The following is a 24079-nucleotide window of genomic DNA, read 5'->3' as shown; positions in this document are numbered from 1 at the left end:
TTCCCACACCGCAAGCAAGAGTCCTGGAGTACAGGACCGACGAACGCCTTAACTCGTGGGAAGAGAAGAGAAAACAATGGCGAGGAAATTATTGGTTCGGTCGATTAGTCCATCCCGTCGGTCCTCACAACGCCGTAGAGAGGGACTGAACCGTCGCTCACGCCCTGTGTCCGGTCCGACATCCCGTTGCCGAGGCCGCCATCGCCTGGAGCCCTCGGGCTGCCGAGGGCGGGCGTCGTGCTAGGCCACGCCCACAGCGCGTCGAAATCGATCTGCTCGTCACCGCCGCTGTCTTCGGAGTACAGGCTGGGGACACGGGTGGACTCGAGGGCGGAGAGGTCGAGGACGTTGGATAGCGACGGAGGCTTGGAGAGGGATGGATTGAGGGCGAAAGAGTCGAGGCTGAGGGTTGAGTCCGGTGGATTTTGTATCGGCGACAAGTGGACGGAGAGAGAGGGTTGCTGCTGCTGTAGCTGGTGCTGCGGTTGCTGGTCTTGTTGAGACATGGCAAGCACCTGCTGGTTCTGGAAGTTGGGAGGTGTTGATACTTCGGGCGGCAACGGCGTGGTCTGCATGCCGGGGTAGATATGAATGGGAACTTGGTGGAGACGGGGTGTCGGTGCTGTATTGTAGGTATCGTTGTTTCCGTTGTTTCCGTTATTTCCATTGTTGCCTGCCACTGGTTGTGAATTTGCTGGCCGGACGCCGTACAGCTGAGACGATATGCTTGGAAGGCTCGTCATCTCTTGCTGAGCTTGCCTCCGGCGCATTCTTTGAGCCAAGACGGCATCGCGGAACGTCCCCAAGATATAGACGAGCCGGCTAGCTTGTTGATCGTGTTCTCCGCAGTAAGACATGATGGTGATTGCATTCAATATGCAGGTATCTGAGGCTTCTACGCGGTAAAGGCTGGCAAACTCGTTCGCTAATATCACTAGAGCAGCAGCGAAGAGGAAGTATATGACGGCTGGATTTCTTCGAGAGAGATGTCCAGCATCGAAGGCATTCTGGACAAGAAGAATGGTATGCGTAGATGCGATGACACATGCCTCGCTGAACTTTTCCATCCTCAGGTACGGCCTAGGTCCACGGTTGCCAGGTGTCGATTGACTGGCTTGGCGTTGTGTTTCTAGGTTCAGTATATATAAAAAGAATGGCCGTGTGAGCAGGATTATCGAATGGCAATAGAACAAGTTGACGTGTAGGATCGCTGCGCCCTGACTAGGAGTAGCTGTTGCAGACTGCCGCCAGTGTAGTGTTGGAGGAAGAGCACGTGGCCATACTTTGCATATGTCGGCGATCTCTTGGGCAAGTCGTATACTGATCTTCCGTTGTTGGTAGACCTTTCGGAGGATCAATCCCAACGTTGAGCAGCTCCTAACCGCGGCGTCCAAAGCAGCTGCCCCGGTCTCAGCCATAGAGGATGGCATTGCAACATTAGGATTGTAGTCATTCTCGGCTGGGGGATCATTAGATTTCAATAAGTCACCAGAGCAGTCATCCTCGGATATTGCTGTGGGCCGCCCCAGAGAGCATGATAGTAGTCTGTCAATAACGAACAAGGAACGCCAGAGGTTCTTCCGGGCCATCTGTTCCTCTTCGCTGAAAATGATCAGAGTCTCTTCTCTATGTAGCCCGAGCGCCATAGCAGAGCGGACGGCCATCCCAAGGAGGGCGTAAGCGGTGTTGCGTTTAGATTTCGCAAGCATGTAAACCGACATGAGCAACAGTGCTTGAACGGACCAGAAGTCTTGATCTTCCATCCCGGTCATTGGGTCGTTGAGATGTTTGGCGTTAAGGTAAAATACCTCGGCCCTATCGAGATGCTCGCTCCTCAACTTGTCGATGATGACGGCTTCTGAGCTACCAGATAAGGGTGTGGCCATGGTCAACCCTATAGCAAACACAAGATTCATAATGCACAGCCAGGACGGCTCCGTAGCAAGCGGATCGGAATAGCATCTGTCCATGTCATCTAGGAATTTCGATAGCTCAAAGATCTGGAGAAGACCGTGGGTCTGGACGAAGAAAGCATCGATTAGTACTCGGGCTGTTTTCTTGTCGGGTAGTAGATGTGTATGTCGTGCACCCAAAGGTAGTGAGAATTGGCCTTCAACGATCTTGTGTCGACGAGGGTCATTTGTAAAAGTAGACGTTCCAGCAACGTTTTCTACCATCATTCGGAGTAGTTGTAGGAATGAAAGTGTCGCCGAATCACCAACATATACTAGCATTTGTTAGCATCAAATATCATCGAGAGGGGATTCAATAGCGTCCACTTACACAATCTTCCAGTTGGATCCTGTAGCATTCTAGTCTGTGTATAGACAACGGCTTCCTCATCTTGGCCACTTTGGATCGTAGTTCCACGCGACATCAACCGTGAGGGTTCTTCGGTTGCCTGGGTAGTGGAGAACTGCTGGAGAGACCGGGCCGCTGCCTCGACACTAGGCTTCTCAGCAGCAGCTTGGTCAATTTGCTGGAGATTGGTCATCGAATCGGACCTTGATTGCTGCTGCACCCCAACGAGCGAGGGGTGCTGGGTTGAAGGAGATGATACATGTTCATGCTGAACAAAAGGTGATAGTCCGTTTGAAGCTGCGGCACTGCTGGGCGTCTTGATCACAGTCTGGCCATTGTGACTGACATCGTCAATGGCTCGTTTCTTGGGTGGCCTATTCTCTCCAGGAGAGGGCGCATCTCGCTCAGCGTAAACGCATGTGAATTTCCGCTATAAGGGTGTCAGCAAGGATTGATAGTCATAGCCACGGATTAGAGAGCATTGGAGCTATTGTTTACCTTGTCGCAAGTATTGCATGGACACTGGCCATTACACTTTAGGATCTGTTAGTATAACTCGGAAAAGTGGACAACCTTGCCAAAAGTACCGAATACTGTGTTTCAACAGCGAAGAGTTACAGTTGGTGCAGGTGGACGTTGATATGAGCGGATATAGGCTGATGGGAATAGCATGCAGTTCTGCAAGCATGGAGGCTAAACAGGGGAAACCAATTGAAGCACGCTAGGAAGATGAGACTGGGTGGACGAATTCGTGACTGTGTATGGCGGATCGTAGCGGGAGGCGGAAGCAGGCCAGCCAACCAAGCCAATCAGCCCGAAGGCAAGTCTTTGGCTGGCTGGGATAGACATTGTCTCATAGGTTTTGCGGGGCATGGCTCGGAGACGTTGAGATGGAAATGAAAATCTATTGGACTTGCCTTTTGCTTGCGTCGCTTGCAACTCTCACAGGCCTGGGCAGTGCGCTGCCGTTGCTCTGGGGGAACCTTGGGCCGTGTCATGCCGATGGGGGGTCCTCAACCGGCCTCCCCAAGCAGGCGGCACAACAGAGAGGCGGAAGGCGTACGAAGGATGAGAGGGTGTGTTGAGTTGCAGCAGGCGATGTAATGTTCTTCTTCCGAATAATGTGTCGGAGCCGATGGGGTGTCGGTGGGGGGCAAGGCAAGGGTTGGGATGCGTTCCTTTGGATGATGTGGGAGTAAGCGTCGGATGAGGGAGGAGGATAGGATGATGGTCGTCTACTTGACGAGAGCGACGGATAGAGGTGAGATGAGATGTGATGTGATGCAAGAGCATTAGGTTGAGATGAGATCACATGCTGGTACGAGTAGTGTAAGTCATGTCGGGGGAAGGGTGGAAAGGGAAAGAAGAGAGTGGAGTGAGTTATTCTTGCTGCGTCGGTAGGCTGGATCCTTTCTGATGTTTTGACGGTTGTTGACTTGGACTGGACTGGATAGAGAGAGAATGGGCGGTGGGTGCGTGCAGTACGGAGTAATGTAAAATGAAATAAAAAAAGATTATGCCTGCAATTGGAAGATACTTGGGTGAATTGGGGTGGATTCGGAAGACGGGACGGATAGAAGATAGATGGACGGAGAAATCACATCACCAGAATGGAGGTGGTTAATTGGACAATTCGCTTTGGAGCTTTTCTTTCCTTTTACCTTCTTCCTATTGTCTCTGTCGGTTTCTTTTTCCCCGTCTCTCCCAAGGCTGAAAGAGGTGGAGGAGGATGATGGGATGGGATGGGTGATGAGAACATCGAGGACCAGACAGACGAGGATGAGGAGAGACTCCGACTCGAGACTCGAGAGATGATGGGATGGGATGGACTGGAATGAGACCCCGGCTCGGGCGGGATCGTGCACGGACTCTCTTTGTGTCCGAACTCACACTTTCTCGATCCTCATTCTTCACATTCCCCAGCCCTGCACTTACAAGAGTATGGAGTGCACTCCTTCAATTGACAACCATATCACTACCAGGTATTCACCATCTACGAAGTACTCTCTCTGTGATAGTATCTACTTTTCAATTGTATCAATAATCATAATTGCTCTTTCCGTGTCTCAGTCTATATGAGCTTCAATCCTCTGTCCTCTCTTTACTTCTCATATGTTCGTGTCGGAGACTTCCACTACGATACATATCCCAAGGACATCCCATCTATTCGTAATATACTCCGAGGACGATAACTAGGAATTTATCCACAAGTAACTACCTATCCGACGACCATCCATATTGGGTATATATGATACACCACCGGCGTCCTTATATCAGCTTCCGAGGCTTGAGACTTGTCGGATGCTGCCCCGCCACCACCCACCGCCCACGTCCTTTGGCCGTTACAATACACACCAAAGGTCCTTTACATCCACTAATCAACATCTCTCCATCTAATTCTCTCCTTTGAACGTTCATCCACTACCCAATTGTCCACTTCCGCTCTGATCGCTTGGTTGCATCCGCCCGGTCACGTTGCCGACCGATCTACATGCACGCGGACCTTGATACCCTTCCCTTCCTTCTATTGTAACAGCTGTATCCCTGACCCGCTGTGCTCTCTCTACTCTGCCGGTACTACTACTGGTATACCCGATTTATGATAATAGAATGATCAACCTAACCAAGCCTAAGCGGGGCGGTTGCAACGGCTTTCCACTATTCAAGATGTCTCTGTGCTCCTTCCTTTGAACCCTCTGTCTTCTCTATTCTTCTTCACATCTTTCCCTGCCCGGGCAGTTGCGTCACACCTACCACCATCCCCTCTCCAGCCAAATCCCTGTACCACCATGACACCTTATTTGGGTGCCGATAGCAATGGCACGACTCAATCGGCCGACAATACTCTCCTGAGTGGTACACGAACTGCTCTGGAGCACCTCCTGGGTCGAGCAGAGGGTTACATTCCTGATGAAGCCCTTCAACACATATCAAATGTACATTTCGCTACGGCCAACACCGGAAGCCCCTACTACCCAAGCCCACTCAAGCAGACTGAAGCTATATCCGCCTTAAAAGCGGTCGAGGGAGGAATTGCTGCTATGATCGCAAACCTATCGGAATCATCACACCGAAGTATCAATGTAGACCTTGAACGAGCCTCCGCATTTTTGTTCTCGACCTACTTGGCGACCATCGCAGGGATGGACAAGGCTAATCCCAATTCCAAGAAACTTCTGAAAGGTAATTGACCGCAATGTCGAGTATATGATAATCACTGACTCCTTCAATCAAGATACGGATTTGCTAAAAGCACAATCGATAACATATCGAAGACTGTCTGCCAATCTCTATGAAACCAAAAACCCCGGACAATATTTCCATTTGCACGGCTCTCTCGAGGCTACAAAAGCCCTTAACATGATAGGACTCGAAGGTCACCGACCGGATCTCACCGATTACCATGAGTGCATCAAGATAATCGAGGATCATGTCAAGCAATTCACCGTGGACGAACTCGAAGAAATGAACGCAAAAATCAAGCAAGCTGGCGTTACATGTCTCAAGTGGGAAGATTTCAAAGCTACACAACACGGCCAGCAAATGCTGCAAGAACCACCTTGGAAGATAGAGACCCTGGAAACGACCACTCCTGCAGTTCCCTTCCCACAAAAGTCATCCGCGGCACCCAAACCACAGATTATGTCCGGCATTCGTGTCCTAGAAATGTGTCGGATCATTGCTGGCCCGGCCATGGGTCGTGGTCTTGCCGAGTACGGTGCCGACGTCATCAAAGTCACTTCGCCAAACCTCTCCGATGTGCCTTTCTTCCAAGTAGATGGAAATCTAGGAAAACACACCACCGACCTTGACCTTCGAAATCCAGAAGAACGAGCAAAGTTTGAAGAGTTGCTCCAATCCGCAGACGTCGTCCTTGACGGTTATCGACCTGGAGCTCTCAAACGGCTCGGCTACGGCCCTGAGCGGCTCAACGAGATTGCGAAAGAACGCCAACGTGGATTTGTCTACGTCGCTGAAAATTGTTTCGGCCATGTTGGACCGTGGGCATCGCGGCCTGGATGGCAGCAAATCGCGGATTGTGTCTCAGGCGTGGCATGGGCACAGGGCTTCGGCATGGGCCTCGACGAGCCTGTAGTGCCGCCGTTTCCCATGAGTGACTACGGAACAGGGTGCATGGGAACTATTGCTGCCCTGACTGGGTTATACAATAGAGCAAAGTACGGTGGAAGTTATCACGGCACCACATCTCTGGTTCAGTACGACATCTTCCTGCTACAGCTCGGACTATACGATGACGAGATGATGAAGAAATTAAGGGAAGAGCACAACAAAGAGTTCTTCGACTTGCGACACAACGATTCTGTGGATGAGGTCGGCAAGCGTGCATTGAGCACTATGAGGAGGACGCACCCTGAGCTATTCGAAGAGCGACACATGCAGACGTGTTTCAGCAAAGCTTTCAATGCCGAGGTGCGAACAATCAGGCCTGTGGTGGAAGTGGAGGGAACATGGAACGGATTCCTAAGGAGTTCAAGGCCAAATGGATATGACCAACCGACCTGGGAGGGCTGGGAGGTCGACGCGGATATGTTACAATGAGCGCGTGCAGCATGAGCGAAGCTTCGCATTTGCATAATTACATCATATACCATAGTTTCTCGTCCAAATACAAAAACACCCATTTCATATCATGAGACTGAGACAATCTCTTGCCTCTTTACCACACCCCTCAATGCACAATGTGCTTCATCAAAGAAGACCCGTTCGCTCTCCCCGAGATAATCTCTGCTGATCCTCATTCCACCCAGACAGACAGCTGCTATGCATATGCCTACCCTACTCGTAGGGTTTTCCCTCTCACGCAGACACGCCCCACATAATTGGCGCACTACAGTACGATTACCGCGTTAGTCCAGTGCACCTTCCGATGCCTTACCTTTCCCTTTGCCTTCGCCTGTGTCTTGGCCCAATCAATTGATTCAATTCAATTCAAGTCCGTCTTACGATGCCCATCAATCCCGCATCAAAAAGTCTCGAACCACCATCGCCGGTGGCCCGGTAGACTTCGGTAAATCGATTACTTTCCCCACATCCCGACACCGAACAATTGCACACTCGTTTCAGTGATGGGATAAACAAATCATCAGTAAAGATGCAATGCATGACGTCGAATGCTTCGTTCTCACCTTCGTCATTCAATTGTACATCCCCTTCTCGCACACACATTAGCTGTTAACACGGCAGTACTTTCCACATTAAAACAACCCATCAACCATCGCCCAACCCTTACCCGAGAGGAAATAACTACTACGAGTACAAAATGCTTTTCCATCATCACATATCCAGGAAACATACTACTACCTACTGGCTACAGTGTAGTCTTCTACCCGCCAACCCGTCCGCTTGTTTGCCTGCCTGTCTGCCTGCCGACGCAAGATATTCTATGGCGGCAACGGCAATCGAGCAGCAGCATTGACGCGCGCGCAGGCACAAATGCCGATATGGCGGTAGTTTGTTAGTCAATCGGGTAGGTATAAGCCTGGAGGTTTGGTTTCGCTGCCGGTTGTCGCTCAACGAGTTTCTTGGGCGTAGATACAAAGTGGAATGATGTTGTATGGGTTTCTGATCATGCGTATTTAAGCCAGAGCCTGCTTCTACTACTGTTGCTTCCGTGACATCACATTGGATCACTGAAGGGTGATAATGATAGAGCATTTGTTGCTGCGTATCTGCCTGATCAGTGAGCATGCAAGTTTTTAGGTATGATCGAGCGCAATGTGTTTCGAATTTCTGGGGGTCTACGTCTCTCTGGATACGTATCATTCATTCTGAAGTTGCTATGGGTATAGTCTAGTCGCATTGGCTCGATCGGATATTAAGTAGTCTTCCTGCTGTTCATTGATACGGATTTTGTGGGCAGCTATCAAAGCTTCTGCTTGGGGATTCTCAAGTATCCGAGAAGCGACACCTAACTCAAGATGGCCAGTAGTCATCGTTCAAGAGCTTGCCCTTCGTACAGCTCCCGGAAACTTTGAGTTTTGATCCTCGAATGTGATAAATGGCGGGGTGGTCGAGTGTGGATCAGTAGGCCTAGGAAAATCTGTTGCTTTTCGGGTCCTGATGTCTAATGGTGAGGCAATCGACGCGCTTTTATCTGCTCGGGAGATTGCCGAGTCCACGGAGTTGGGATTGTCATGGCTTTCGAAGCAATATTTCGAGAGGACGGATTCTCTTTCATCAACGAATTCGACACGACCTAAACCACGAGGTGTGTCGTTAAGAAGTATTGCTAGAGGAGGAGATCCGTATTCGGAGAGGGTGGCGCCCGTTTCATCGATGAAATCGACACGACCTGGGCCAGCAGATGTGGCATTAAAAGCCGTTGCTGGAGGAGGGAACCTGTATTCTGGGAGTATGAAAATTATATTCTCGACGAATACGGCAGGACCTAAACCAGACGATGTGGCATAGGAAAGTGTTGCTAGAGGAGGGGACCCTGGCACGGCCAGGTGAAGTACTTACAAGTTGGTTTTGATAAGATCACTTCTGCATATTGATCACAGACAGTGTCGACTTCGACTCCTTCGCCTAGCTTCATGTTGAGTGCTCTCCTCTTCCTCTGGAGAGGGGGGAGTTTCCTGTTCTCGCATGCTTCTTACATTTTATGTGATTTGCAGTGTAAGGAGTTAGTAAAGGTCAGATTAATGGCCGTTCAAGACGCGCATAAGAGAACTTATCCACAACGCCTGCAAAAAGGGAATCTTGGGATCTCCATGAATGTTTCCCGTAGGATTTGACATCCAGTTACAATAGACGATGGAGACTACACACAATGTTCAGCCGCTTCAGAGGCCATCAATAGTGGGATCTAGTTGAAATGAACAACAATCGGGTTCATGCAGCGACTTACTTTTTGACCTTAGCGTGAAGTCTCGATAATGGAGCCAATCCAACAAATAGTCATCTCCTAATAATGCAGATGCACGGCTGACGGTGTTCCATGTGATCATCGCACTGGATAGATATATGTTCTAAGACTTTAGTATATCGTTGTTATGGAGGTGCTGCACATGATGGCGACAACTGGTCTCATCCTTATGATTCACGGACTGGTAGTCGCACTGAAGTCCCCTTTCAAAGAGATTCGGAATGGACCTATTTCGAGGCTCATTCCCCAGAATTCCACGTAGCCTACGGCAAGAGCATTCTAGGGACGCGCCCTCACGTCCAATTATACAATGTCCTTCGTAGTGTACCTAAAGTTCTCCTGCTCTCCACGTGGTACTAACTAGATCTTGAAAAATCAAGTTCTGTGCATGGCTAGTCACGGTACTAGCCGAGTTCCTTTACTCTCGTGGATAGATTGTTGTTTCTCAATCTCATACACCTACCTTTACAGTTTGGTATTTTGAACAGTTCGCTATGAAGCATTTTTACATCAAGGATACAAGCAAATGAGATAGTATCTATATCTGCTGTTAAGACTAGAGTGATCGCCCGTAGGATTTGGTAAGGGGCATAGACCTATGCAAGGTACGTTTCCTTTCTATTTAGGAAATTTTCCATTGTTTCTCTTGAACTTAGTAGTCAACCAATGTGACTAATACTAGGTAAGAAATCACCATCGGGTAGAAAAGCTTTCGTATCGGAAATCTCGAAGAGTCTGTTTGACTCGTTTCTCTGACAGGCGCTGTGTTCAGTTATGATACGACAGAATCTCTACTGTGGCGGTCTATCCCCATAGTGATCTGAACGACCACCTTGTAACGTAAAACAAGGAGAGGTCCATCACCGATCTTTACCCATTGAGCATGGCTCGGAGCTTGCGCTCACTCTCTGAGGAATGCCCACTGGACTTATTGCAATTTTTGACGTTCTGCACTTCATGACGTGTGTCGACGATTTGAAGGTAGAGACCTCGACGGTCATGATGAAAGCTATCATCGTATCTGTCTCTTTCTTCGATGTTTCTGCGGGCAATTTAGTCTGGATGAGCACCGACCTTTTCCTATCGAGATTCGGGAAATGGGCATATTGAACTTTTCATGCTGATGGTAGGAAACTTATGCCACCAAGTCCGCCACTTTGTTCTCCATGGTAATTCTTCTCAATCGGTGTTGCGTCTGTATTCTTATTCCAGTGTCTGTTGCACCGGGTGTGTTGACCAATTTCTTCTTTCCAACAATGTCGGATCTCACATTGGAGGAAATAAAGAAAGTACTAAAGAGTAGCTTTGGAGTCAAGTATTCTCGTCAGGTTTCAAAGAACCAAAAGCTGCCAGCCAGAGAGAAGATCGGAAGGATCGATGCGAAACCAAGGCATCGCCGCGAATAGGCGGTATGCTGAACAAGCAGATTTGGGGTTGGGTAGTATTGTTGAGGCATGGCTCTTGTTTTTAACCCGTACACATCACTCCAGTCTCGGCACGTACGCCGAGTGGCTATGTTGCTTGAAGTCTAGTCAGCGATGCGTGGGGTTCTTGGTTTACGAGGTGTGTGTGGACTTTAGGTAGAATAGTTGTTAGTGCACTGAACTGAATAATGGAAACTTCGGCAGATTCTTACTCCGCTACGAAAAGCTCACCGAACAAGTACAGGAACAAGTTTCGAGTACAAGGGTCGAAACGGCTCCCGTTCTATCTTTCGCATAACCATAAACATCTTTGCCGGCTGCAAGTAAGTCGTGACTGGGAATAAGGATCTGGTGGCCTGAACACCTCATAAGCCTTCGGCAAGGCGCCTGCGCCAACGCCTCGGCCATCCTCGAGTCTTCCAGGGGGCAAAGGCAAAGTACCATTTGCCATTGTTTTATCGTGACGGAAAGCCATATCTTCTCACATGACAAGCTCTCGGCCCTTTTCCGAAGGCAAATTGAAGATCGCCATACTCCAATGATGAAGATGGCACGACTAAATCTGCCTTACCTCTAGAGAGCAGCATGGCTTCATTTACTGAATGCACGAAATCGGCCCGCAAGCCCCGACGACCTGGTTTATGTTACACCAAAACCAAGGTCCAGTATCTACCCATCTGCAGGCAGTGGTGATACAATACATAGGTACCTAAGTTTTGTACTTGGCCTTGGGCTTCTTATAAGCTATGTGGATGGTGCTTTGCAACGGGACAGTCTTGGCATTTTTGGGGGTTAGTCCTTCGCTAGTTCTTTTATAGCTAGCGAAAGAACTACTTAGCTGGATTAGGTCGTGCTCCGTGCCGAATACGGCTTAGTATGCGGGGGTCCTCGAGACAATGATCCCCCAGAAGTTATCAAAGCTCTCGGTGGGCGGAGAAATTCGTGATGCGGAGAACTGATGCTCACTACTTACTCGTGCGAATTTCCAACACGAGAAACATCCAGCGAGTCCTGAATCCTGAATCTCTAGTGCAGACATAGTCTCGTAATAGATTAACAGCCGGTTAAATTGACTTCTTGAATTCGCAACAAGCAAGTTTTTCCCTATTCAGCTTTTGGTGTATGATCTCCAGTTGAAGAGAGTCTGCTCCATCCAATGCTTGGACAGATCGGTGTCCCCTACCAATCGTATATGCGCAATCATAGTCGATCTGGATTCTGGACCCCTCGCCCCAGTTAAAAACGATGATATTAGTGGAAAAACAGTCCACAGGCATCGACAGATGGTCAGGTCCTTGAAGCAAAATTGCCAACTTGGCATTCTTACATGGTTACCTTTGGAATAGCAACCGGTTGCATTCACAGATGTCTCCTTCCCCAGACACGGTAAGAGACGGGGCCCCATGGTACGGATCAGGCGTGATGTTCATGTTCAGTTAGTGCTTCCGGCACGCTGGACGGCACGGTTTGTGAGAGGGTGGACCTCCATTGACCATATATACACCCCGCGCCGTCCAGCGATGATCATATCTCCCATCGCAAAGATAGTCCCCTCACCTCCTCGAGACATCCATAAGCGTTCAAGTCAGTCAAGATGGCTCCCGCCGCTCCAGCTGATGCCTCTGCTGGTATCGTTGCAGAGTTGATCAAGAATGATCACGTTCGATGGTGGAACAAGCCCAATCTCCGTACCCTATACCTCCTACTTGTCCCTTTCTGTTTGTTCATTGAATCGACGTCTGGCTTCGATTCGTCCATGATGAACGGAATGCAAGCGCTCAAATACTGGCAAGATTTCTTTGGCCATCCTAAGGGAGGAAAGCTGGGTCTGTTGGTCGCTTGCTACAATCTCGGAGCTTTGACCAGTATTCCCTTTATCTCTATTGTGTCTGATCATGTTGGACGACGATGGAGTATTGTTTTCGGATCAGTCATCATGATTATTGGATCGATCATGCAGGGCTTATCGGTGAATCGTAAGTCAAATATACGTCAGATATTGGAGACGAAGTCGCTCTAACGGAAACGTAGTCGCAATGTTCGTCTTCTCTCGCATTTTCCTCGGTCACGGTATCGTCTATGCTATCGTTGCAGGAGCTGCTCTCCTCGGTGAACTCGGACACCCCAAGGAGCGAGCTTTCCTTGGATCTATGTTCAATGCATTCTACGGTGTGGGTGCAATCCTTGGTGCAGGCATCGTTATCCGCACGCTTCTGATCCCTAACAACTGGAGTTGGCGCCTACCTAGTCTTCTCCAAGCTCTTCCATCCGTAATTCAGATTGGCTTCGCTTTCACTGTCCCCGAATCTCCACGTTGGTTGATCTCCAAGGACCGTGGAGAGGAGGCACTTGCGATCCTTATCAAGTATCACGCTGAAGGTGATGCCTCAAACGAGCTCCCGCACGTCGAATATGCAGAAATCAAGCGCGCTCTTGAGATCGAAAATGAAGGCCGTCGCCGTGGATGGGCCGAGCTATTCCAGACTCCTGGAATGAGGCACCGAAGCATGGTCGCCGCTTTCTTAGGTGTATTCGTCCAGTTCTCGGGCAACAACCTTATTTCACAATACCTCGTCCCCATTCTCGCAAAGATTGGTATCACCGACGCGCACACTGTTGTCCGATACAACGTAGGAACGCAGGCTTGGGGTTTCCTCGTCGCTCTCACCATGGCAAGCATTACGCCCCGTTTCCCTCGTCGCCGCATGTACCTCCTCTGCGCTTCTTGCTTGTTGTGTGTCTACACTGCATGGACAATTGCCCAAGCTAGGAACCGAATCACGAAGTCGACCAGCAGCAGTTATGCAGTGCTCGTTATGATCTTCCTTTACCAGCCCGCGTACTGCCTTGGATACAATGCTTTGACCTACGTTTACCTAGTCGAGCTATTCCCCTACTACGTCCGAACAAAGGGTCTATCGTGGTTCCAGCTCTTCGGCCGTTCCGCCGTTATGTTTGGTAAGCAATATGTCTCCGTGATTTTCAAGATACATTAATTCTAATCCCACTACAGGTAGCTTCGTGAATCCCATTGGATTGGAGAATGCCGATTGGAAATACCTTATCGTTTACGTCTGCTGGCTTTGCTGCGAGGTAAGATATGCCTTCCGAGGTGACGCTGCCGTCTAGGAAGTGACTGACCTGAGCCCAGATCGTGATTATCTACTTCTTGTTCCCAGAGACATACGGAAAGACCTTGGAGGAACTCACTTTCCGTAAGCTTATATTGCCCCAAAGTGCACGACATCAATGGCTAATCACATCACAGTGTTCGAAAGCGAACAGGAGGACCGAGCGAAGTTGGAGCAATCTGCACACAAAGCACTGGGTGCCGAAGGACCAGTGACCGAAGTGGTCGAACACCCAGAGAAGGCGGCCTAAAGAAGATATGCTATACCGTTGCAGAGTATTGGTGTAGTCATCTACTACGCCTTTCACAAAGTGGAATCTTTGAATATGTAAACATATGTTGGCCATATACATCAAATTTGTGGCTCAAAAGCATTGCTCTCTGTAATGAGAACCAGAGAATGCAGCTGCATAGCAATCTAATAGGACCAGCGAATAAGCGGCCGTTATTACTACCAATGTGAATTGACGTCGAACTGAAGATGATTTGATTGGCCGTATAGTGTTTAAGTCCTTCCTGACTGGGCTAGACGAGTTCCCCGGCAAAAGTGCCAGCCGAGTGTGTCCCGCCACTTCGTACAAGTAACGTCGTTCGTCTCGCGACGTCCCTGAGAATAACAACAACAACGGAATTGTAGCCCAAAAACTGGGAGTTTACGTCCCCTGAAGCCATATAATCGTCCCATTTTTACTATTTTTCTTATTGCGATATCATTTCATCATCATGGTATCCACGCGACATCACCCTTCAGAGTTCCCTCCACCAGAGGCGTCCCCCACCAAGAGCTCCTCGCCCCGGAAGAGCTCTCGCAGATCAACCGCGTCCCCCGCTCCTGAGGAAATCCCAACGTCGTCGCCCACTTCTCTGACCAAGCGTGCTGTCTCAAACGCTGTCGCAAGCGCCAATGGCAATGGCAATGCCAGAAGCGTAGGGTGGTCGCATACAGCTTCCAACATCACCATCGCGTGGGTCACGGTCTCCATGCCGCTTGTTATATGGGACATATTATACCTCTTGTTGCGTCCACACACTATGACAGGAGGCATGCTTCAATGGCCGATTTGGAAGCCTTATGAGATTTACGCAAACGTTGATTACGTGTATGGACAGCCTGGATGGGACCACAAGGATGGATTTGGAGGAGCGCAAGCAGTATTGAACCTTGTAGAGGTTATTTTTTACGGACTGTACATCATGATTGTGTACAATCACGGCAAACCGGCTGCGGGCGGTCGCGGTTTGCAAGTTGGCGTTAAGGGTTGGCTTTCGGGAGGTGTTCGAATTGAAGGGAGGAAGGGCAACCAAGCGCTGATCATGGGCTTCGCAGCTGCAGTGATGACCCTTAGTAAAACAACACTTTACTGTAAGTCTGATTCTTCGCCAATGTTCTCCAATTTCATGGACTCATACTTAATACAGATCTCAACGAGTACTTCTCTGATTTCAAGAACACCTGGCACAATGATTGGTCCCACTTCATCTTCCTTTACATAATCATGAAGTAAGTTCACCTTCCTGGTTCACGTTGATATCTCCCTTTCAGTCTGCCTGTTTCCAAACAGACAACTCTGAATTGCCGCTAATTTCTTGACAGCGGCCTATGGCTCGCATTCCCAGCCTACATGACCGTCGTTTTCGGCGCGGACATCCTTGAGGGTCTTGACCTTGCAACTGAATCATCAAGTGCCGCTGCGAAGAAGAAGTACTAATTAGCATCGCATTCCTAAAATTAATACCCAACACTCGTTCTTCGTTAAAACTCTTACCATTCATGTGGAGTTCAAGGAATTCCACGGCTGCTTTGACCTCTGGCCCTGTTGAAGGCCCACATAGTCAATCGGCTTATTCTTATTCGAGCGAAGAGTAATCTGACCAGAGCGACGATGCGTTTTAATCTTTCTGTGAAGAGACGGCGCCAAAACGTTCGTGGTCGCTTGTCGAGCACCGTACTTGTACTGTCGCGTGCTGGCTCATCTGCGCCTAGCAGGGTGGCGGTCTCTTGCACGTTGGCTTCGTCTTCACCCGCGGAGGTGAGGAACGGCACGTCCGGATGATTTCTCTGGAAAGGCTCACTGGCAGTGTCGTCCCTCGAATCGATGAGCGTCAGCATGCCGCTGTCTTCTCGGTGGATGTACAGGCTTGGCGGGCCTGGCTCCTCCCAGCCATCGGGCGGCAGAGTGGCAGCGATGCTTTGGAAGTTGTGCTTCAAATCATCCAGCATCATCGGGTGCTGAAGGGGTTCCGTTGTCGGCACCATTATCGTATGGTACTATGGTTGTCGATGAAGTTGTTCTGGTGTGCGGGGGAAGTCGTTTGGGGGGTAGTATGTTGACGTTGGTTTGTTGTTTTGATCTCAAGTGAGAGAGAGAGTTTTGATGTCTGCTTTAGCTTCTTTCTGCACTATCGAATTTTTAACTCATCTATCATAATCACAACCATTTGAGAACCCGTTTTAATTGATATATGTGCATCCAATCGGTTTGAGCAAGTTACTCGCCAACATGTTCATGTTGCCTTAGGTTGCTGTCTTGCCAATATGTACACTCGCCTCTTAGCTCACTTTCACGCACTTTTGGTCTCACATGTAAGATAGAATCTCTTTTTCGGTATTTGCTATTTTATCCTTTCTTTGGGGGCTCAAATTTCCTGGGGGCATTCCATCTCCAGAGTTCATGCAGCACTCTCAAATCGTGCCCAGTCAGTGAATTCCAGGTGATCCCCCAGTTTGATGCTCATCCAGTGATTTCCCAGACAGTGTCAATTCATGCAATCGTCCTAAAAGAGTGCCTACTTAGATTCGGCTATTACCAGGACAATGACAAGACCTCACATGACAACGCAGCACTCCGCGTAGCACTTGCGACCCCACTTCTTTCCAAAGTCCTTGACGGCGTCGGAAGTAGTGCGAGCCGGGGGCGCATTGAGGGCGGCATTCTCTCTGAGCTCAATACGCTGCCTTTCCTCGTACTCGTTCTCGAGTTTGTTGACCGCCTGGCGGAGCATCATGTTGCGGTGTCTCTCGGCCATCTCGATGACGTCGATGCTGAGGACACGACCATCACGACGAGGAGCCACGGTTGCTGGCTGGGACGCCTGGTAGTGGCTTGGACCGGGGACTGGCGACTCCGCTCCACGTGCTGGCTGACGGTGGTGGACGGCGGCGGGTTCCTGGATGATAGCTGCTCCGACCTCACTTGCAGCGGCTGGGGGGTTCTCCTGCTCCAGATGCTCGGTGCTGTCAGCCTCGAGGGCCTTCATGGCGGCACACCGGGCGCGGTACCTGGCCATGTCGGAGGCGGGGTCGCGGCGGGTTGGAGACGCGGTCATTGGAGCGTACTGGTACATGCGCTCTATTTCAGTCATGGGAGTTGGCGTAGTTGGGCGTGGTAGCCTAGTGCGAGCAACGTAGGTTGGAGGAGGGATCACGATGTTTCGCTTTGGGAGCTGCTTGCGGCGGGGGGCCAAGCGGGACTCGTTGACGTCCGCGGTGTGGTTGTTGGGGTTGACGTGCTTGCTCTGGCTATTGGAGTGAGAATGGTGGCGGCCTCGACGAGAATGAGGATTGCCGTTGTTGTCGTAGATGTCAATGAGAGCTTGATAGCTCTCAGCTTCCCTGATGGCAGCGTCAGTTTTACGTGTACTGATTGCTGGTATGGATGCCTGGTCTCCGTACGGGTACAAAATGCTACGGGGATTGCGGCGCGGGACTTCAGAGTCACTGAGCTGGCTGATTCCTACGTTGGCGTCTTGAGCTAGAAGTCATATCAGTCTAATGCAGTTCTGTTGTTGAGGATCTTGGAAGTGAAGTTACCACGCAGAGTGTTTTCAGCGGCGCCAGCCTCTCCACCACCTGAGGGTATGTCAGTACGCCAAACTTTCTGAATATCTCACTTGAGAACAAGGACTCACGAAGGACTACAGCCTCGTCAGCGTTCACGTAGGTAGAGTCGTCGCTGTGCCTATGCTTGGGCGTCGAGTGAGCGGCGAAGCTCTGGCGGAGTGCCTCTGAGAGCGATTCAGGTGAGGGCGTGACACGGCGGATCGTGCTCGCGTTGCTGTACGAGCTTTCGGGTCGAACAGGGGAACTATCACCTGAACGAGCCTTGGTTGACGGGAGTAGAGTCGTTGCCATCTACAAAGAAAGATCAGTACGCTTCTTTTTGATGTTGTGAGGTGGTGCGTGTGGTGTGGGTGGAAGTGGATGGAGAAGAAGCGAGGGGGAGGGTTTTATTTGGAGGGAGGTTTTAGTGCTAGGGACAAGGTGAAGGACGAGAGATTATCACTTCGCTAGTGTGCTTTTTCAGCGTCCAGTGATGGACGAATGAGGGACCGAGCGGCAGTGTTGTCAATCGTCATCGTGGTAAAAGATTGTCGTCCGTTTTTCAAATGTGCGAGGTCGTCACTGAGAAGAATGGTATCGATGATGGAAAGGCACACATGTATAGTTCAGGAGAGGGTATTAGCAGAAGTCTAAAGAAACAGGTATCGTAAATGATAATGCATTCCCAAATATGATAAAAGAAATAGTATCCTGCCGGAGTAAAGTTATTAGAAGTGACAGTGCACTACCAAACCTGACAAAAGAGATGATCAACGGCCAGAGTAACAACATCAGAAACGACAGTGTATATATAACCAAACCAGACAGAAGGAAAACAAACAGGAAGTGTATTTCCGGAGTAACATGTTCAGAAACGACAGTGTATAACCAAATATAACAAAGGAAATATCGGACTGGCAGCGTACTGCCGAATTGGAACCTCTAGAAAGGAAAGTCCATTGTCAAAGTATGGGCGAGCCTGTCAGCTCGGATATAGAGGACTTATTCTATAGTTGATAGGCGATGAATGTACCAGCGCTGCGTCAAGACACACAGCATTGAATACAGGCGCAACTGGGGTCATGGTCTTGTGGTCGCCGCTGTCGTTGACTCTCATGACGTTGATCCGTCGGTGAACGGGGAATTCCTTCCATATGAGCGTTCAGTACAGATCCTTGCCCCGGCAACGTATATCCTGGTGTAGTGTTCGTGGGGCGTCCTGATTGCTGGGGTCTTTCTTGGTCCCTTGTTTCGGTCGGTTGGGGCCTTGATCCCTTAGGATGTTCAGTTGGTCTTTGGAGGTTGTCGCTCAAGCGAGGCTTCTTAGGATCGTTATCCCGGGACGTATCTTCTGGGAGAGCAACACCACGTTGGCCCTTCATGTCTGGATCGTTGTCGACCATGCCTTTTAAATCAAAATGCGACAACGGGTCGGGGTTTGGTGAAAGCTGCTTGGAATGTTGACCCAAGCTTTCCCGGTTATGATATCTAGCCCTCGATTGCGGAATACTCTGGATTCCATCTGGATTTCTTGCTACCAATGTTAGGGGTGTCACGGGTTCCTGGAGATTCTCCCTCCATTCCCCAACTTTATCGCGATGTTTGGGACTTTGATCTTTCAATTCGATATCCCCAAGAATAGGATCTGGTGTGGTATGTCTTGATGACCTGCGAGTATCGCGAGATTCTCCCTTCTCCCGCCTTTTTCCCTGTCGAGAACTCTCTCCATGCTTACGATGAGAATGGCCCGAGGACATTGGTGGAGGTGGATTGTCAGCAAAAAGAGGAAGAGAAGTAGGTTGGTGTATTCGATGATTCCAACTTGATCATGCATAGAAGTGGATTTAGAGAGTAGAGAAAGTGTGTTGAAGACATCGCCAGGAAGCTTTATATATCATAGTGTAGTTGGTCATAAGTTCTGAATCTGATTGCTATGACTTAGATATTTAGAGCTTCGCTTTGTGACTTGGACGAGTAAGGACTCACTCACCAAAGAGTCAGTCAGATAGCAAACAATTGATTGCGCAACCCATTCGCTCTAAATGGATTCCGTGGTCAATGTCACAATCACTGTCATATGTAGTCAAAAGCGTCGATGTTTAGCGAATTACTGGAGTAACATTACCCAGGGCACCTGACACAAGATTCGGTTCCCATCTATGCACCTCCTTATACGCCTACGATGCCTTGGAAATCCTGCACGCCCCTCCTCATACCTTGCTCAAATTCCCACACAAAGTTGCCCTTGAAACCACTTTCGCGAATCCTCTTCAAAATCCAGAGCTCGACATTGCCAATTCTGTTCCCTCCAGCGATAGCTTGTTGGCCACGGCCCTCAAAGAAGATGAGAGCATCATTATATCCGATCTTGTAGCCAGCCTCAAATCGCCAATGTTCCCCTCCCATGTTCGGGGCATGATGTTGCCAGTAGGACACATGCTGATTGACAGCTGAGTACATTCGATCATTAAGATTCCGTCTTGCGCGCTCCACAATCTCCGAGATCTCGTGTGGCGGGGTGCTCTGGAAGTGGTGTGGCACAATAGCACCGTTGTTAGCTTGTTCCGCGAATCCCCATTCGCCACCTGGGAACCAGTCCATTTTCCATGTCCAGAAGAAGGCACCACCACTTCGCGCTTGGTATCTCTGACTCTGTGCCTGTCCGAACTGTTTGACGAGCTCGGACTTCGGGGCGTCACCAGACTTGGCCCATGAGTCCTCGGTAAGGACGCAACTGTACTCTCCGACAATGACTTGCACGGCTCCTCGATCAACAACGCTGCCCTCTCTGCCATCGAGCTCTGCGAGCTTGTTGTTGACTTCGGATATGATCTGTTGCGGACTCTTTTGCTTATCCTCATCGGAAAAGGCCCAGTAATAGTGAGTGTCGATTACAACCGGACACGTGGGCTTCGATGGATAAGCAGAATTCTTTTTCAAACTGTACTCGACAGCTCTGCCCAGGTTCCAGCCATCGGAAATCGCAACGGGAATGTTGGGGTTGATGATAGAAATAGCATCAATGCAGTCATCGTACCACTCGTACATATGCTCACTGTCCCATTCAGCTTCGTTCACAATTTGAACACCAGCAACATCAAGCCCTTTGTTGATCTCTTGAGCAATAAATTGACAACACTGAACACCTAGGTTTCGATTGGTATGAGAAGTCCACAACTCAGTGGTGCCGAAGTTAGTTCCTGAGTGTTCATTAGGATTGGCACCCCCAGGGAGGGCATGGAGGTCGATAAGGGTGCCGATGGAGTGAGCACGAAGGCGAGATATCAACGTCCAAATACTCGACCATGCTCCCGTGTAGACGGCAGCATATGGTTCAAAGGGGGTTCCTTGGGTGAAAGAAGGATCTAGATCGAAGTAGCCAATAGGCAATCGAATGGTCGTGCCTGTGTCAATTTTAGCGGTATTTTGATCAACTGTTGTTGAGACTTACACTTTGCAGTTTCTTGTAGCCACCTGATATCTTCGTCGCTTACGGCGTCGGCCCAACGCTGTTCAAAATGCTTCCGAGTATCCTCGATGCCGATTTTATCGACCCAAGCCTTAACACTCGCCAGTTCACTGCTTCCAGAAGCATCATCGGGGAAGCAGGAAGGGTGTAGCCATCGTTCGATCACGTAAATAGAGCCAAGATTGGTGCCGTGGTGGTAGCGATAGCGGAGGATATCGACAGGTGTAGGCTCTTGAATATAATTCGGGCCGTCCGGGCTCGACCGAGTTGCTGACTGGGTGGACTTTTTGTTGCTGTCGAGAATGTCTTCCAGCTCTGCTTTCGCCTTCTTCAAGAATCCTTTCATGATTGAGATTTGCAACTCCTAACACACAAAACGCGGATTGTCATGCACGTGCTTAGTAATCGTGTAATGATGGAATGCGAGAGGATGTATGTGTTTGACAAGATCAAACAGAATGCCAGGAGTTGTAGGTTTAGGTATTAGTATAGGTGCGATGAGGAGAGAGAATGAGATGCTGATGGTTAGTGTATAGTCGGATAGAGTGGGATGAATGCAAGTTAGCGGATACTTGTACTTTGTATTTTTCCTGGTTGGATCGGAAGGTTGTGGAGAAGCTGCGCTCCACTACATACCAGCGACCACCATGTACACCGTACACCATACGCCTGTCACCCACCCAGCTCGTGCTTGCATTTCTTATCCACGATATGACGTATTGTACTGCTGAGCATGGTTGGATTCTTTTTGTATGGAGGTCTAATCAATCCCTTGCTGGAACGATTTTAGAGGCGCGATTATCTACAGACGGCTGTCACGTCGGGCTGGCCCCTTGCTAGTATTTCGTGCCTACAACAGTGCATTCGCGAGATGTTGTCGCGAGGAGTTAAGACCGCTCTTGATTTGGGTATAGAAGATACATGAAGCTAGCAGGTGGCCAGACTGACGTGCCAACCCTCTGTACATTTTTGATGAAGCTATACTAGAAGAGGTACGGAGTATATAGTTAACTCTTTCGTTTGAATGTCTTGAAAGGTAGATCTAATGATAGATGGACGTTGTGTCTATTCCGTAGTGTTTGGAGATTCAGTGGCTGAATGGGGCTGGAGAACGCGCGCGCCTTTTGAGGATCTGCGACCAATCGGAGCCCGTCATGCTACACCTACCCACCACCCCCCCATCTATGCCGCCTCGTTAGGTAGGTACCTGACTTATTAACTATTAGAACGCGACCTCACTCTTACAAACATACAAACATCACTACACTCTTCATATTGTAACCCTTGTGTTTCTCCCATTGCACGCCCATAATTGAAGAGCCCACTATCCTTAGCACTTCTGACGTTTCAATTTCCTCCTCCATACCCTGCCATTGACCCCCGCAATTCGCCACAACATCCAACCATTCTCGTCTCAACGCGTGTCGCTCAGTTCACGCTGCATCCACCCATGATAAACGCCACCACGCCTCGCAAGACGAGCATGTCTGCTCAAGACAGTCCTTCCAAGTCATCAGCTCGACGCGCGCTGGGCAATCTCACTCCCCAAGCTATCAATTCGCCCTCTAAGCACACATACGCGTTCGAGCCTTCCGATATGATGAGATCAATCAGTCCGCTCAAGCATATGCAAACCCTTTCCCCACAACTCTTTCCAGAGAAAGAGAACCTCCTCCAGACAAACGCGCTCCAAGCTGGCCGGAAGAGGGGCATCGACGAGGTCGAGGACGCGGAAAATGTTGATGCTCAGAGCAAAACTCTTGGGACACGCGACTTTGCTCGTACGGGAGCCGTGAGGCCTATTACCACTGAGGCTCTTCACTCGTTACCGGTAATTATGTTACGCGTAGCACACGCCGACACGTAGCTAACAGCTTCTCTAGGCCAACAATCTGAACGAACCAGGATCGCCGACAGTGGTCAACACACCTTCTCCAGAACCCGAAAACAAACCAGAACCGAGCAACTCACAACAAAGCTTCTCTGAGTGGTTGGATTTAGCTCAATGTGCCAGTCAACCTTCCGCACCACCTGCCGCCGTCAATGATACCCCCAGCAAGGTCGAAATGCTGCGTCTTCGTCTTGGATTGGGCATGTACAAAGTCAAGACCAATCAGGTTGGAAGGCGATCTTCAGAGATCATGTCCAATTGGGAGAGTGCTTCTACCAAATCAACATCCCTAAACGCTTCTACCGACTCAATGCTCACAACTACAACCACCCATCAATCGATACCTGACGTTACCTTTTCGCCCGCAAGCGATGACATTGTCACACACGTACGTGCGGCTTTACACCCCGGCAATCCCATCCCAAAACTCTCTGGAGGCCCCGTACTCTTGCCGACGGGCTTCTCGTCACGTAAGATATACCAAAGCAACATTCCTTCCTCCCCTCCCACAGCAGTGTCGCCTGGACAGCTGGCATCGCCGATGAGAACAGGGCCCGGGAGTCTAAATCAGAAGAGACCTAATCGAGTCCTGGAGGATGATGAAGATAGTGAGGACGGCGGGGATGTTCTTACAGTTCATCAAAGGCTACAGAGGCAAATAAACCCTACATTTGATCCTTCCGAAGCTACCAACAGTGCCGCCAAGTCCGGTTTGGCAGCGAAGGGGCTGTTAGAGCTTATGAATGATCGAAGGTGACACATGGGAAAGATGGATTAAAGAGAAGAAAACAACACTAGCATCGCGCAAAACTTCACTTTGTCAAGCAAAGGACTTGAGCATAATGTAATGAAGGCGTCCTGTGCATCGATGGATATCATTAGCATTTTATCATGAAGACACGTCGTTACAATTGAAATAAGAGCATTTCAAGAGCAAACAAATCACACGTTCCTCAAAGTATTGGTAGTCTACCCCACTAGCGCCTATGTGTTCAACATCTAGCTACTCACAAGGCCACCTGAATGAACAGAACAACAATTTCGCCCTGCTTTCGTATTTGAAAGTCAAACAATCATGCGACAGTTTGCATTCACTGGCCAATTACCCTGTTACATTATTTCTCCAAGCGCACCCTAGCACTCCTGGATCATTAC

At 49.5% G+C, this 24079-nt stretch overlaps 9 protein-coding genes across 9 annotated transcripts; 4 read left to right on the top strand and 5 right to left on the bottom strand.

The window, feature by feature from the left end:
• Nucleotides 1-6: 6 nt before the first annotated feature.
• On the bottom strand, nt 7-3712 carry BU24DRAFT_3916 (uncharacterized protein). Its single transcript, XM_033525116.1, has 4 exons — nt 3219-3712; nt 2800-2835; nt 2284-2731; nt 7-2227 (listed from the first exon to the last, which is right to left on the bottom strand). Exons 1-4 carry the CDS (start codon nt 3297-3299, stop codon nt 105-107), a joined length of 2688 nt encoding a protein of 895 aa, XP_033388950.1. The 5' UTR covers nt 3300-3712; the 3' UTR covers nt 7-104.
• A 1378-nt stretch (nt 3713-5090) lies between these two features.
• Nucleotides 5091-6861, top strand: BU24DRAFT_339032 (CoA-transferase family III; the record flags this gene model as incomplete). Its single annotated transcript, XM_033523158.1, has 2 exons — nt 5091-5484; nt 5537-6861. The coding sequence occupies 2 exons, from the start codon at nt 5091-5093 to the stop codon at nt 6859-6861; spliced, it is 1719 nt and encodes a 572-aa protein (XP_033388949.1).
• Nucleotides 6862-8258: 1397 nt separating this feature from the next.
• BU24DRAFT_456668 (uncharacterized protein) lies at nt 8259-8860 on the bottom strand (the record flags this gene model as incomplete). Its single annotated transcript, XM_033531465.1, has 2 exons — nt 8259-8710; nt 8785-8860. 2 exons carry the CDS (start codon nt 8858-8860, stop codon nt 8259-8261), a joined length of 528 nt encoding a protein of 175 aa, XP_033388948.1.
• A 3348-nt stretch (nt 8861-12208) lies between these two features.
• BU24DRAFT_337748 (general substrate transporter) lies at nt 12209-13995 on the top strand (the record flags this gene model as incomplete). The annotated part of the gene is made up of 5 exons (XM_033523103.1): nt 12209-12590; nt 12646-13572; nt 13628-13707; nt 13766-13829; nt 13883-13995. The coding sequence occupies 5 exons, from the start codon at nt 12209-12211 to the stop codon at nt 13993-13995; spliced, it is 1566 nt and encodes a 521-aa protein (XP_033388947.1).
• Nucleotides 13996-14338: 343 nt separating this feature from the next.
• On the top strand, nt 14339-15489 carry BU24DRAFT_3891 (uncharacterized protein). The gene is made up of 3 exons (XM_033525028.1): nt 14339-15107; nt 15164-15245; nt 15339-15489. The coding sequence occupies exons 1-3, from the start codon at nt 14468-14470 to the stop codon at nt 15451-15453; spliced, it is 837 nt and encodes a 278-aa protein (XP_033388946.1). The 5' UTR covers nt 14339-14467; the 3' UTR covers nt 15454-15489.
• Nucleotides 15490-16117, bottom strand: BU24DRAFT_3892 (uncharacterized protein). Its single transcript, XM_033525033.1, has one exon. The coding sequence runs from the start codon at nt 15999-16001 to the stop codon at nt 15525-15527; it is 477 nt and encodes a 158-aa protein (XP_033388945.1). The 5' UTR covers nt 16002-16117; the 3' UTR covers nt 15490-15524.
• A 453-nt stretch (nt 16118-16570) lies between these two features.
• Nucleotides 16571-19321, bottom strand: BU24DRAFT_456664 (uncharacterized protein; the record flags this gene model as incomplete). The annotated part of the gene is made up of 4 exons (XM_033531464.1): nt 16571-17496; nt 17556-17594; nt 17654-17876; nt 18734-19321. The coding sequence occupies 4 exons, from the start codon at nt 19319-19321 to the stop codon at nt 16571-16573; spliced, it is 1776 nt and encodes a 591-aa protein (XP_033388944.1).
• A 293-nt stretch (nt 19322-19614) lies between these two features.
• On the bottom strand, nt 19615-21655 carry BU24DRAFT_487190 (glycoside hydrolase family 5 protein). Its single transcript, XM_033533439.1, has 2 exons — nt 21016-21655; nt 19615-20968 (listed from the first exon to the last, which is right to left on the bottom strand). The coding sequence occupies exons 1-2, from the start codon at nt 21377-21379 to the stop codon at nt 19734-19736; spliced, it is 1599 nt and encodes a 532-aa protein (XP_033388943.1). The 5' UTR covers nt 21380-21655; the 3' UTR covers nt 19615-19733.
• A 634-nt stretch (nt 21656-22289) lies between these two features.
• On the top strand, nt 22290-23846 carry BU24DRAFT_416274 (uncharacterized protein). The gene is made up of 2 exons (XM_033526412.1): nt 22290-22864; nt 22917-23846. The coding sequence occupies exons 1-2, from the start codon at nt 22484-22486 to the stop codon at nt 23679-23681; spliced, it is 1146 nt and encodes a 381-aa protein (XP_033388942.1). The 5' UTR covers nt 22290-22483; the 3' UTR covers nt 23682-23846.
• The last annotated feature ends 233 nt before the right edge of the window (nt 23847-24079 follow it).

This window comes from Aaosphaeria arxii (assembly GCF_010015735.1).
Source record: "Aaosphaeria arxii CBS 175.79 unplaced genomic scaffold BU24scaffold_1, whole genome shotgun sequence".
NCBI classification, from domain to species: Eukaryota; Fungi; Ascomycota; class Dothideomycetes; order Pleosporales; genus Aaosphaeria; species Aaosphaeria arxii.
Note: the sequence above shows the minus strand (reverse complement) of the source record. Positions and strands in the feature narration are given on the sequence as shown.